The following is a 15,068-nucleotide window of genomic DNA, read 5'->3' on the forward strand; positions in this document are numbered from 1 at the left end:
ACTGCATTAGCAACCAGAACAATGAACAACTGTAGAGTGGAGTAGTATAATAATCAGTCCTTTATGTGTACCTTCTATTCCTCATCCATCCACTGCGTATAGTAGCTCAACACCCACCTGTTAGTTTTGTTGACTCAGAATTTCGGTATTAATTTTGTTGACTCAAAATTTCAGAAAATACTAGAATATGTGTTATACTTTTTCTAGGTAGCACGCTGCTAACAGAAGTATTTTCGAGTGTGTAGCTATAACTTAAACTGATTAACCATTCATAATACAACCAAGATGCCCACATGTTCTAGCTAGAGTAAGAAGTCTCAACAACTTTTCAGATGAGGAACATAAGCCTTAACTTTTCGAATCCTCAAATATACGTTCTTCAAATCAGGTATATGACCTCTAAAGACAGCACATATAGAAGCCCAAAAATGAGATTTGTATCATCTCATTTAATTTTGGATGGGCCTTCAATACAACAAGCACTCTATTCACAATCCGTTTCACCAACATATATCACCGTCAGAGAATCTGCTAAAAGGAACTGCAATTACCAGTCTAAATCTGATTCCTATAAAATGTCAGCATCCTTAAGAGCTGCATGTCTGAAATCTGCTCTGCATCAACATAATACAGCTGATCCTGCACAGCAAATGATGCAAAGGGGTGCTTGGACTTTGGTGGCCGTATATCCGATATCCATATGCTCTTACTGATCACTGTTCCCATCCATGAGAGAAGTTCAAGTTCTATACCCTGCTCTCCAGGTTTCCAAGTCAGCTTGTGCACATACGGGCCAAATAACCAATGGACAGCAACCGTTGTAGCAAGACTGAACAAAGTTACACAACTGGCAATCCCACCTTTCCAGACAATAGACACCTGAGGCAACAAGAAAAAAGTGAAGACCGGCCCTGTAACGACGGACAGGCAGCACGCAATGATGGAGATCCTTTTCACTTTACTAAGTGTGTCAGAGAAGGATCCTTCATATACTACTGGCTGCAGCTTCACATCGTCTCGGGGATCTGATTGTGGCTTCAATTTGAAAGAAGAAGCTGATTTGTAGTTTGTATCCACCTTCCTCAAGGCAGACCCTGTAGCAGATCTCATGTGATCTTTTACTGCCCATAGCTTCCGAGGAAATTGCTGAAGGAGGCAACCATCAGCAATAGTGCAGCCGGAGTAGACCTTTCTACCCCAGGTTCTTTCAAGCACCTGCAACTTGTCCAGGAGAGGGCATTTCTCCAGAGAAGACAAAATCGGAAAACTGTGTAGGCTTCTCAAGCTGGTAGAATGGAGTACCCTAATCAAACGCTGAGAACCTAGCCAAACACGAATGCATAAGATCATTGATGTGCCTGAATCACGTACTAGCAAATCATTATTGTGCTTGAATCACATAGTAGCATGATTCAAAAGAGAGATCCTTGAAACTGGAAAGAGATCTGGCAACATGTCAGCAAGCCAAGTACCCCATTAATCCTGTTGCAAAAAATCATTCAGCGTCTGCATGAATGCTCTCTACCTCCATCCATCTTAGTATCCACAGAGAACATTCATTCTAGTTCCATCAAAAAACCAGGGGGATTCGCAAAATGCAGTGTCTGGGTATACACAACGAGCATTCATTCTAATTCCATCAAAAGACCAGGGGGGATTTGCCAAATACCACCATTAATGTGGAAAAACGTCGTTCGGTCTCTGCAAAACCTAGGATACTCTTTACCTCTATCCATCTTGGTATCCACAGATAACATTCATAACCCAAGGGGTTTTGGGGTTTTGTAAAATGCAGGGGATTGGATGCAATCTGCCACAATCAGAAGACGATCGGAGAGACACAATGAGCTAATCGGTCTGGCAGAAAACCAACCTGTTCCGAGGCGCCCCAACTTCTGCATTGCTCCTGCCGCCGCAGGTGCTCTCTGGCGCGGGGTCGACGGGCCCCTTGTTCGTGCATGTGCGAAGGGCGTAGGTTTGACATGATTTTAAAGGAGAAGGTTCTCAAACACCCTTCTCGGGGGCATGCCATAATAATACTCCTAGCTAGTCTGACCGATACTTTTTATTAGCAATTAAAATAAAAACCAAATTTAAATTTTTGAGTCCTATGCTTGTAGTGATCTCTTATATTGCCATCATAATCTATACTCTATACTATACCTTTATTTTGCTAGTGGCGAAGGTAAGTCCAGAACCTCCTAAAATCTTCCGAGCCTCTTTTAATTCACAAACTTGAATCAAATTTGAGGCAGCAAGGAGTTGGAAGGAGACCATTGACAGGCACTGGCACTTAGAGTCAAACATCTTTTTGTCAATAAAATATATGGCAAGTAGTATGAATTTGTACATGGGCAGTAGATCCATGATGCAATTTTGAACTTGGTCTTATCTATGGATCATGCATTAAGCCTGCAATCTAACTTCATACTCATAATTATGGACTGGGATAAGGCATACGATAGGGCTAGCTAGAAGTTCATTTTAGCCATGCTCTACGCCATGAAGTTTGGACCCACATTCTACATCTTGATCACCCCAGGGAATTCAATATATGTATATCCTCTATATCACGTGCATTCAAGACCTATTTGTAAATATCCTTATTTGAATTTTTCCTTAATAAAACATAGCCTTTTTCTATTCAATCTGTAAAGTAACCCCTTTATATGGGACCTTTTAATAGGTAAAAAAATGTGTAAAAATGGTATTTTTAAAATCCCTTATGTTGAACTTATGTGATACATACATATATTTTGATTGAACTCCGCGGGTTGATCACCATGCTTTTCAAAGGAGCCACAATAGCTATTAGCATCAATGGCTCAATTACCCCCTCCTTTGAGCTCAAGAGATTTATATGCCAGGGCTATCCCTTAGCCCCTCCGCTTTTTGCACTTATAACTGACCCCTTGCCTAGAAACATTGACAAGCACATCTAAGATGGAGTAATCAAAGGCCTTTCCATGACAAATGGATCCCAAGCATCTGTGCAATTTTTTGCGAACAATAATGCATCTATTGTACATGTTGATGAGAGTTTGGTGAGGAGCTTATTGGAGGTCTACGATGAATTTTCAACTCACTCAACTTACAAGGTAAACCTGGCCAAGTTAGAACTAATCCTCCTGCCATGAGGAGATCCAAAACAATAGATTAAGCAATTAGGCTTTAAGCTTCTAGGATTTCCCACAGGGGTGGGAATCACCTGAAGCAAAGGTTTAATTGGGCTTTCAACAAATTCTGTGACAAAATAATGAAATGGATGGGTATGCCTATTTTCTTCTCTAGGAACTGTGGGAGCTTTTGCTCAATCGCCAAGACCCACTAACCGCTTAGTGCTCAAGAGTTTCAAGCCAAATGCTAATGGCTATCTCTCACATAGTCGTACGCACTCAAGCCTACAAGTGTAGTGACCTTACCTCAATGCCCAATCGAGTACCCTCCTCTCTCAAGCACATCGGTAGCTCCACGATCCAAGATGTGAGCTCAAGCAAACTCAATCCTCCGCTTTCAAGCTCCATGCTCCATAGCCGCATGCGAGACAAGAGAAGGGAAGAGAAGAGAAGAGAAGAGAAGAAAAGAAGAGAGGAGAAGATGGAGAGCTTCTCCACCATTGTCTTTCACCCTCACACACTCACTCCGTGTCACACTCTCACACTCCCTCTCTCAAGCACAAGCACAAGCAAGCAAGCAAGCAAGCAAGCAAGAAGAAGAAGAAGAAGAAGAAGAAGAAGAAGAAGAAGAAGAGAACCACTTTTGCCACACACCAAGAATGAGCTTCTCTATTCACTTTTTGGCTTTTATCATGCCCTTATCCCTTTGGGCACCCATCCTCTTTTTTTTACATGACTGGCCATCTTGCCAAGGTCCTCTTTTCCTATTCCCTTATGTTTACGTTATGCCTTTATATATGCCCGTCTACTCTTTACAACTTGCATAGGCACTCTTTTACAAAAAATTAGGGGCGCCTTTACATTTTAAAACGCACCTTTGCCTTTGCCTTGAATTTTAAGGTTGTCGTTGCTCTTTGGTCTTTTCTCCTTTTATCCTTTTGTTTGGCCGTGTTTTTTTCACCTTGCTCTACATTTTCGAATTTTCTCAAATTTTCTTCACTTCCTTTTTCTCTATCTTGTATTGGGGTTAACATTACCCCCTCCTAGTCAAGTGCCAGCCCCATGGCACTTATGGGACTTTGTTGATGAGGGTTGGGTGATTGAAGGATAGTCATGTGAGTTGACGATGGGGCTTTTGTGGGGATTGGACATGGGAGAGAAGCATGTCAAAATGGTTGAGGTTATGGAGATCCAGGGTATATTGAGTGGGCGACAGGGGCCTCCAAAGTTGGTGGTTAGGTGTGGGTTGTCGGACTCACTTGGAAAAGAAAAGAGAGTGCACTACTTAGGGGGTGTGCCTACCTCACCATGTAGTGCATTGTGTCCATGTGCCAGTGGAACTGGGAGGCTATAGGCAAGCATGGGGTGTTGTTCCACACCTAAGGACCTAGTTTGCCCATAAGGAAAGTGCGGTGGATGTAGCTTAGAGAGACAGGTCTAACCATAGGCAAGTGTGACCTCCCTAGGTGTGTCTTGCCCTTGATGTCCCCTAAGCGTGAAGTGGGGAGCAAAAGGGGCTAGGAGGTTAGGGATGGAGCCAACTAACCAAGGCCACCGGACATGCCTAGCTTGAGGACCCCTAGGTGTAATGACTATGGCACTCATCAAAGTGAGGTGTGACTTCCTGCTTTCTACTTGTTTATCTTTTCTTTCTTTGCTCTTCTCTTTCCTTTTTTTTTCCTTTTCTTCTTTTTCTTGCTTTCTTATTCTTTTTTTTCACTTTTTTTAAAAATGTATTGTGTTCCTAATCATGAAAGCAAGAGGCTAGGGGCTTAAGGGACTTACTAAGGAAGTTCCTACTCTACATATAGTCCTTTAGATTCATACGTATATTTAGAGGGGTTTTTTGACAAGAATGGATGGCTACACCTAGTAAATTTCTTATCGTTTATGTCCTCTAGTAGAGCCATGCAAAAGGATGGGAGGAGGATGACTCTCATCATGAGCCTGGCCATCACACAGCTATCTATGTTGGTGTTCAAGTCAAAAAATAGGGGTAGTATTCATGAGAGATAGGTTCTTGCTTAAGTAAAACTCTAAGTAGCCTAAGGTAGTTACAGGTTGTAATGCACATTGCTGGGCTTCCATGCTCGTCTTTATGGCCTCTGCCCTGCTCTTTGCTAACACTCTATCACCTTCAACATGGGCTAGGCTTGCCAATTATTTCACTATTCCCTCGCTTTTGGCTACCCATTCCTCTACTTTTTACTTCATTTCCTCTAGGCTTTCATTTTGCCTTTGTGCTAAGGCCACCATCCTCGGCTCCAACTTTTTCCACCTCTGGATTGCTTCTTCTTTCTCCTTCTCTAAGTGCTCAATTTCCCTTTCTAGCCTCTCTTGCTCTTCTAGCTCCGTTAGCAACCTATACTCAGTTTTCTCCATGTCTCTTCGATGCTCTACCTCTCTTTGATCTTTTTTTGTGTCCACTGTTGCTTCAAGTTTGTCCATTGCCTCTTCTATCCCCTTCAACTCCTCTCTCAATTCTTCATGTTGCATGAGGATGAGCTTGTACTCCCTTTGCAAGCCTATCAGTTTCTATCGTTCTTCTTCGAGCCTTCCTTGCCAATTGTCTTGTTCCTTCTCCTTAGCATTGAGCTCTTCCTTCAGCTCGTAGATTTCTTTTTGGTATCCTACTTCTTAGAGAGTTTGTTCCAACTAAAAGGCTGCCAATGCTTCTCTTTCGACTTCCAATTCAACTACTATTGTCTTCTTCTCCATATTTGCCTTGTCCAGTTGTTGAGAAGCTCTTTGACGTACTCGTCATAGCCCATGGATGGCAACACTGCTATAGGCACAGTTGTTGTTGATACCTCTATCCTGCTTCTCGGGATCCTACCTTGATTCAACATCTACAACTACTGGTCTCTTTGTTCTAGTCGTCAAAGCTCCTCCACTCGAGTCTGGGGCTATTTCTTGCACCTTATTCACTAGTTATTGCACGCACGCCATGAGGTTGCTTGCATCCACTGTGCTAGTGACACCTTGGGTGGGAGTTACGAATTGGGGCACAAGAGTAGGCGGGATTGGATACAACAAGCCCTTGCCTTTGTCTTTTGCCATTGGTGGTGATTTGGTTTCTGGTACTTTAGTGCTAGTGTTTAGTGGTCTCATAGCAGCTAACTCCTCTTTCCTAGAAGGCTGTCCCACTAGCATATGAATGGCTTGTGCCAACTCTTCTCCTTTCTTCCTGTGCAACACTTCTCCTTTGCTTCTGCTTTCCTCCTTCTTTCTCTAGACCTCCTCAACTTCGCCTACAGTCTCTATAATTTGGCCTTTTCTTCCTTGGTCATTCTCTCCCTGGTTTCTGGCTGCTACTTTTGAGGAGTCTTCTTCTTTAGGTTCCTAGGCCCTACTTGGCCAGATAGTGTCTTCGGTTCTCTACCCTCACTCACTATCCTTTTACTTGACTACTCTTGCTCTTGGGGTGGTGATCTTTCAGGTTTCTCCCCCACTTCCTCTTCGCCTTCTGCCTCTCCCATAGCCTCTTGGATGATGGCAATTAGCACCCCACCAAACCCTATAATTGATGCTTTTGATGATGGCTTCTTCATTGCTGTCCCCATTGTGGAAGCTGAAGACTCCCCGCCCGCCTACTAGTCTCCTATATGTGGCTAATGCCTTTGTTGAAGCTTCAATGGTTTTTTGCATGTAGCCATTCCAATTCACTTCATTGAGGAACTTGGTGGCAAGGCTCTCTAACAAGGGCACTCCAATTCTACTCATTAAGGCATTGTACCTTTAGCTAGAGAATAGAGCACGGATCATCTTTGCTTGCAACCTGACTTCAGGATTTGTGATATCGGCTAGGCTAATGCTGTTATTGGTGTAGACTAGGGCTTTGTCCATTCCCAGCATGCTGTAAACATCCCTTTTTGGTTGCCTCTCGATCTTGTTGACCAAGCCCAATGCTCTCGCCAACATCTTTGGGCTCAATTCCACTTTGACCCTGTGGGGTTCTTCTTCTTGCCTTATTGTTACAATGATGCAGTTCCTGTTAGCATCAACGGTTTGTAGGAACTCCGCACACTTGCTTTTTTCACCTTCTCCACGTATTTTCCCAGATTGCATTGGTCAAGAAGCCGCTTCATGACCGATTCTTCCATGACCGCGCTGTCCAAGTTCATGATGTTCCTGAACTTGAACCGATTGAAGGCCCTGATTTCCAATGTTAGGCCGTACTTTGCTTGTTCTTCTTTCGTGATAGAAGCTTGCTTTTGTCTTGGCCTGCCATCGTAGATTCTTGTCACGATGCCGCAACTTACCATTAGTTTTCTTGAAATAACTCTTGCAAAACGATAATAAGCAGATAATGAATGTAAGCCATGGAAAGGTGTGAAGTGCTTAAGTACATAATAAAGATTTTTGCTTCAAGCAGTTCACATAATCCAAAAGAAATTATGACAATTTTCCTCAATCATAAGTTGGTTTTTATTCCTTTAAACATTGGTTGAGGTTTGAGACATGTTTTCTTTTCCACCTTCCCCCCCCCCACGAGAATGATGTGAATCCTTCCTAGGATTGGAGAATGAAGGGTTAAGGGTATTAAGCATAGGGTTGCAGTGCTTCATTTTGCATTAGCCAGGCATAGAAGTGTGGGTTATACTCCAAGTGAGCATGATGGTCCATGTCGTGAGGTCTAATATCTACGTGTGTAATATAGGTCATGACATCGGTTAGGAAGTCACCAAAGTTGATCTTGCTGGCAACGTGTAGCTCTTCCTCGATAAGGACTCGATCTAAATAGGGGTGGGCCGTGTTATGATCTTCTAAGGGTCGATTGCGAGTGATGGCCAATATTCTAAAGGAGGTGGGAGATACATTAGTAGGGTTATACTCAGAGGTTTTGATGGTACGTCTCTACTCGGCATTGGTCATGATTGGGCAACCCTCTTCTTCTTCCCACAGAAGATGGAGAGTGTACCATTTACAAAGAAAGGAGGAGTTAGTGACAGCCACATTTTTAAGGTCTTCTAGCTCTCTTAACTTGTGGTGGAGACTTTGCTATTTGCTATAGGAGGTGATTAACCTTTGTTTACGAGCTTGCTCATGAGAAATCTCAATGGCGATCAATTCCACAACTACCAAGGGGACTTTAATGAACATGAACTCAGATTCTTCCCAAGTACATGGCATTGTGCATACATTGATCACTAAAGGCTCATCGAGGAGGCCTAGGTCCAACTGTTTCATAGCTTTTAGCAAGCACTGTGAAGGTAGCATCCAAGTGTCTAATGCAGGTCACCAAGTCATCCCCCATGTTCTCAACTAGATCAGAGGCCATAGTAAGTACAGATCTCCACTCATAAGAGGGTTTAATACCTACAAGAGGTTGGGGTTTGTCTAGGGCTAGATAGCTCAGCGAGTGGTGTCTATCACTGCAACTAATCTTAGGATGCGAGCTAGATACTTGTGTGAGGGGCATGGTTTGGGGCGGGCTACTTGCTGGTCATGAAGTCGTTGAGGCGCTAGTAGTGTTAGGTTGGGTTAGTGTAGGGGCAACCAGTTGCGCTTTTGGTTAGAAGACCTATTGAGGTTCGATGGATTTGGATTTTTACTCAAGCGGTTTAGGAGGTTTAGGTGGCTCACAAGTCTTTGGAGATGGGCTAGTAGTAGATGGCTATAGGGCATGTGTGCTACCCTTGGTCTTAGGCATCCAAATCTAGTTGTTTCCTTCATAGTAGCCTTGTGTGCACAATAGGGCTACAGGTATCTGCCATCGTGGCTTGACTATTCGTCAGGTTCTAGAATGCCAATTGTGTCTTCTACACTTAGGACAATGTGATGTGCGGGAGTTATGGATCCATGCAGGTCGGCTCTTGGATGGAGGTGATTGTTATTTAGGTACCCATTTTAGCTGTTGTTCAATGGACTTAGTGGAATTTCCCTCGGGCTGGGATTGGTTGGTCTTGGCAAGGTGGGACGAATCACGACCCCTTTCCTTAGACTCTATGTTAAGTACTGCTATCAATGGCATTGTAGACATGGATGGAGCCACGCTGCCCTTGCTGAAAGCCGTTACTATCCTCACATTTCCAATGGCGAGGTGAATGCACTGCAAGTTCGTAGTTGACATTGAAATGTGCCTGCTTCTTAAAAGCGCGTCCTAGCAACAATGATTCCTTACCTATGGCCTTGGTGTTAGGTAGCACATAGAAAGTCATGGGTAGAGTTTCAGTCTCGATAGAGACCGCTACTTTGCACTTGCCTAGCAGAGGGTAGGATTGTCCCCCAAATGGGTTGAGCTTAGCATTTGTGGGTTGTAGTTGTGGGGCTGACCAATGAGAGTCCAATGCTCGTGAGTAAGGATGTTGAAGTCAGTTCCCTCATCAATGAGCACATCAAAAGTGCATGTCTTTTGAGCAGCGACTGTGATTCGTAAATAAGCATGTTTTATTACCTCCTTCTCCATATCCTCAAATTCTATGATGGTGGCTACTCTTACGTTGACAGGCGGTTGCAGCATTGGCGACTTGTATAGTGGATGGGTTGGGGGGTAGTACTTCTTGAGATGACTGCCGTTAAAGAAGCCTATATCCTCTCCCTCTAAAGTTTCAAGCTCTAGATTTCCTGTTCAACTAATATTGTAGACTTTGAAAGTTTCTAATCATCTGAATTTCATCTTCTGCTTGTGGCTCTTCACTGAGTATAGCAATATTTAGTCGCCTTGCTCAAAGTCACATCATTTGACATGCTTGTCAAACCAACTCTTGCGTATTTTTCTTCCCACAGATTAGCCCATGAGTAGCTAGGAGTCATGTCTCAAAGAGACGCTCCAGCTCCATTGAGTGTTCGGTCCATGCTTTTTTCCCATCTCATCGCTCTTGTACTACTACTCTCAAGCTAGGAGAACAAAAAACTCTATTGGCAAGATTGCTTCGGTTCTATAGGTCAGTTTGAAGGGTGTTTGCCCAATTGCCATCCTATAGGATGTCCTATAGGTCCATAGTGCTGTCATGAGTTTGTTATATAGTTGTTGTGCGAGGCAGAGACTACCTTGGTCAAGACATTCACTAGGATCTTATTTGTGGAATCCGCCTGACCATTAGCTTAAGGGTAGTAACGTGATGATTTCATATAGATTATCAGGAAGGTGGACAGCAACAAGTGGGAAACTCCTTAATTAATGAAGTGAGTGCCTTGGTCACTAACTAGTTCAATAGGGCAGTCAAATCTCGAGATCACTTGCTCTCAAAGGAACTTAGTCATGGTTCTAGCATCATTCTTTCTCGTGGCTCAAGCTTTAGTCTATTTTGTAAGGTAGTACGTTGCCACAGTGATGTATTTGGCTTGGGAGGACTATGTTGTGGGGTTGATTGGCCCAATGAAGTCAATGCCTCATTTTTCGAATGGTTGGTGTGCTATGGCTGGGGTTATTCCATCCTATCCTTTACAAATAGGTACCTTAGTCCTTTGACACTTGTCACAATGCTTTATAAATTTGGCAGCATTGTGGAATAGGATGGGCCACCATAGTTGAGATTGTAGTACCTTGTGAGTCATAGTATATCCACTAAAGTGTCCTCCAATAATTCCACCATGCCCTTCAGTCAGCACATCATGCATTTCATGCTCACATACACATTTCCACAATAGACCATAGTGCCCTAACCTATCGAGTTGGCCAATGATCAATTAATAGGGTTGAATCTTAAGGATAAGGTGTCAATAGCCTAGCCTTCGCAATAGGTTTCTCCGATAGCTTGTGCTCTAGGATTTGGACGATGTTGTCAGCCTAACAAGGTGCCAAATCAACTTTGAATAAATTATTCTCGCTGGACATGCTAAAAAGTGTGCATCATGTAGGTCATCTTCTGTAATGCATTGTCTAGCGGCCTCCCCTATGGGTATGCAGGACATGTGATCTGCCATGTAGTATTTCTTGCCCTTGCATACAACCACAAAAAAGTCAAACTCTAAAAGCAGAAGTAACCATTGAGCTTTGCATCCACTAGCGCAAGGTTTGTTGACAAGATAAAGAAAGCCTACTCTCTTGTCGCTACTCTCTCAAGCATGTGCTCCATGTAAGGAAATGGATAATTATCTCTCTTAGTTACGGCGTTGACTTTCTTGTAGCTGATGCACACTCAAATTTTTCCATTCTTCTTCAAGACTATCACAACAGGTGACACCTAGTCTATGTCCTCAATCTCGTATAGATGAATCTTGCCTTCAATAGCATGTTGATCTCTTCCTTCACAATGTGAGAATGATTTGGATTCATTTGGTAAGGTCGTTGTTTTATTAGCATTGCACTAGGAGTCATTAGGATGTTATGTGTCACGACCCTTGGATCGACTCCTTTGAGTTCCAGGAAAACATGTCTATATACTCTCTCAAGAGAGCAATAAGATCAATCTCTTCTTGCTCAGTGAGGTCGTCAACTATAGACACGAGTCAAGACCTCTCCCCTTCCCCTACTAAGTCAACTTCCTTGACTTTGGCAGGTTCTTCTATCGGTTCACTTGTTTGTCCTTGTCTCTTTGCACCCAACAAGATCACTATCCCATCCCCTTTCTTGAATTTTGTGAAGCACTTTGGTACGTCTTGGGGTTTCTTTTGTTGTCCGACTTCCAACACTTTTGGTTGTCCTCCCTTTCCCCCTTGCAACTTCCTGCACCTTAGGTGGAGCGGCAAGTCCCCTTTGGTGCATCTGGTTTTAGGTGGTCGTGGATTGTTCTCAAATATTTCCTCCAATTCAGAGTTGAGCTCACAACCCTCACTAGAGGATGGAGTTTCCTCCGGTGGTCATAGCTCTCCGAGGTTGACTCTGTCCTAAGGAGAGGTGCGACACTTGGCTGGACTAGCCCTGCTTGCTCATAGTCCATCATGCCTAAGTGATCCAACCAAGTGCGATCACATTCAATTCTGAAGATTCCTCTTTCAATTATAAATGTGTTGGCTCTCTGTGGCTTCTTGGAGTCTACCTTTATTTGATCTGTCAGGGTCATATTCTATTGTCTTGACCTCTTCTTCACTACTTTCATTTGAGGAATAACATTCATCATACTCATTGTCTGAATTGCTACCTTTTGATTGCTTGTCGTCATCTAGGCCTCTATTCTCAACTCTCTTTTCATCCGTGATCAGTGCCCATTTGTACCTAAGGTTTAGGTCATGCACTTTGGTCTATTGCCATTTTGGTTCATCCACGAGATCTTGGAGCAGCTTGAGATTAGCGGCTGGGTGACCAACTTAGCTCCCTTGTTAGACACTCAAGAATACCGTGGAGTTCAAGTCTGCTAAACAGGATACAGAAAGGGATGGGTATTTGTTGCTTGCTAGGGTTTTGACCATCATATAGAGTGGCAATGATGCTAGGGTCTTACCCCTTGGAATCTGAGGCACAGTGGCTTTATGGGATTCATCGGCTGTCTTTGCAACCTGCTTATAATCTTCTTCCTCCTCATTCAAAAATGGTGACTAGCACATGCATCCAATCTTGCTCATCTTTGGGGTATGGAATATACTTCATCAATGGTCCATATGAATTCCTGGCTTGGGTGTCTCCTTTCAAGATAGAGGAGATGGTATCTAAGTCAACCAATGTGGTCATCCAGGTATCTATCTCAACTCTTACTACCTCCGATCTATTGCCTAGGAATATGAGGCCGTCACCCAATCTTTGATTACCCATGTGTTCCTCATCCATGGTCTACCTAGCAAGATGTCATAATCTACTCCCTTCATAACGATGAAGTTCACCAAGGAACTAGGCACTTGCTATCTTTAAGGGCTAGTCCTTCAATACTCTAAATGGCCTAAATTTCATGCCATCAACCATTGTGACATTAAACCTTACGGTCTCCATCGGTCGGTCACCCCAAACCTGTAGAAATGCATGGCTAAGTATACCAATTCCTACTCCTGTGTCTATGATCCCCTTTCTCATGGCATCTCCTAGTGATGCCACTGGTAGGACTACATGCATCTCCATGCCTTCCCAAAAAGCATTCACATGCAAGGACTTAGGCACTGAGCTCAATGTGAGGTTGGGTATTTACATGGCTACGTCATTCTTATGCAAGTCCACTACTCCTGGCTCGTCAAATCCCTCTACCCATTGCTTCAATTCTTGCCATGATGAAGGTATTTGCCTAAGAAGATCCCCCATTGGCAACATTACAGGAGCTAATAGAAATGTCATAAGCAGGCCATTAACCACTTTCGTCTTGCCCTACACTCTTTTGCCACTGGTCTTGAGCAGCTTGCCTACTGATGGCATCTAAGCCTTGTCTGTGTGATTCTGTGTGAGGTGCAAATGCATCTCTTGAGTTTATGTGTGTCAATGAGACAAGCATGCTCACACTAGAGAGCTCGTTGATCTCATCGTCTAGGATGATGGGCTCGACATATTTTAGATGCTCTTGGGCTTCTCTCACCCACTTCTTAACCTTCTCGACTATTTCCAATTGGCACTTTAGATTAGGGTATTCCCCAACCTTGGCACTCCCCTTCTCCGTTGTTTTAGGTCCTGAAGCCTCTGCCTCTGCACACCTGCCACTTGCTTCCCTCTCATTAGTGTGGTTGCCTTGTCCGTTTTTAGTGTCACTTTTGTGTCAACCCTTTTTTTCTTCCTTTAGCGAGCCTTCTTTCTTATTGAGGCCACATCTAGGTTGCTGGGTCCCAACAATGAAATGCCAGCCTACTTTGTTTATGCTCTAGTCATGATGTTCAACGAGATGGAAGTGGCCTCACCATCAAGTGTTTCAACTCCAAACAACCCCAAAGGTACAGAAGATACAATGGCTGAGCTAATGGACGGTTTTCACTTGGGACATTCAACATATAAGTAAGTGATTCCACATTTGGGGCATCTGAAATCAGCCTTTTCTTAATTAGCTTTTTCTTGTTCAGGGCAACGAGATGAGATATGCCCTAGGTGGCTACAAGTTTAACATGAGATTGGGTCTTGCCTTGCCCTCCTAGGCCTCTACCCCTTCCCCAACCTAATGCCATCACCGAGACTAGTCTACAGTCCATTAAGATGGGATTTCCCTCATTGTCATATGAGATGATAAGGGTTTACGTATGTCTCATCCTCATTTGGCTCCTCTACGTAATGTATTGGAGCGTCACTCAATGAATGGGTCATGAAGGATCCAAGTGGTCTAGGTATGCATGTGATGTTGACGTCCATTATGGTGTTAACCCTCAAACGAATGAAGGTGGAAAATCTGAAAAAGCTAAAGCAGAAGACAAAGACAAAGGCCAAGGCAAAGAGAAACGGAAGACAAAGACGCACAAGGAGAAGAGTCCGAAATAAGGGAGAAAGGCGCACAAGGAAAAGTGCAAGTCAAAACTTTTGTAAAAGAGCGCAAGCGCATCATGGTTTAATTCACCCATGCAATTTGTAAATATAGACGGGCGGTGGAAAGGAAGCTAGGAAGATAGAAGGACAATGGGAAAAAGGGCCTAGGCTACGGTCGGCCATGTAAAAAAGGGGAAAAGGGGATGACCGCCTAAAAGGGATTTAGGGTTTTGTATATAAAGTTGAAAAGTGAATGAGAAGCTCATTCTTGTGTGTGGCCAAAACTAGCTCTCCTCTTCTTCTTCTTCTTCTTCTTGTTCTTGCTTGCTTGAGCTTGTGCTTGAGAGAGAGTGTGTGAGAGTGTGAGGGAGTGAGTGTGCGAGGGTGAGGGACCGAGGAGGAGAAGCTCTCCATCTTCTCCTCTCTTTTTCTCTTCTCTTTTCTTCTCTTGTCTTGCTTGCGGAAATGGAGCTTGGAGCATGGGGCTTGAGGATGGAGCTTGCTTGAAGCTTGTACTTGGATCGTGGAGCTACTGGAGTGTGCGGGAGAGGAGGTAACTCGAGCGACACAGAGGTAAGCTCACTACACCCGTAGATATGGATGGCGCATCGGTTATGTGAGAGGTAGCCATTAGTGCTCGGCTTGGAACGCTTGAAACAATAAGCGGTCCGTGGGTCTTGGCAGTTGAGTGAAAGCTCCCACAT

General features: G+C 43.7%; 1 protein-coding gene across 1 annotated transcript; it reads right to left on the bottom strand.

The window, feature by feature from the left end:
• Nucleotides 1-244: 244 nt before the first annotated feature.
• LOC148033028 (uncharacterized) lies at nt 245-2,014 on the bottom strand. The gene is made up of 2 exons (XM_087684222.1): nt 1,874-2,014; nt 245-1,322 (listed from the first exon to the last, which is right to left on the bottom strand). Exons 1-2 carry the CDS (start codon nt 1,899-1,901, stop codon nt 556-558), a joined length of 795 nt encoding a protein of 264 aa, XP_087540348.1. The 5' UTR covers nt 1,902-2,014; the 3' UTR covers nt 245-555.
• Nucleotides 2,015-15,068: the final 13,054 nt, after the last annotated feature.

This window comes from Lygodium microphyllum, chromosome 8 (assembly GCF_053477565.2).
Source record: "Lygodium microphyllum isolate KBCC chromosome 8, Lygodium_microphyllum_v1.1.10, whole genome shotgun sequence".
Classification (NCBI taxonomy): Eukaryota; Viridiplantae; Streptophyta; class Polypodiopsida; order Schizaeales; family Lygodiaceae; genus Lygodium; species Lygodium microphyllum.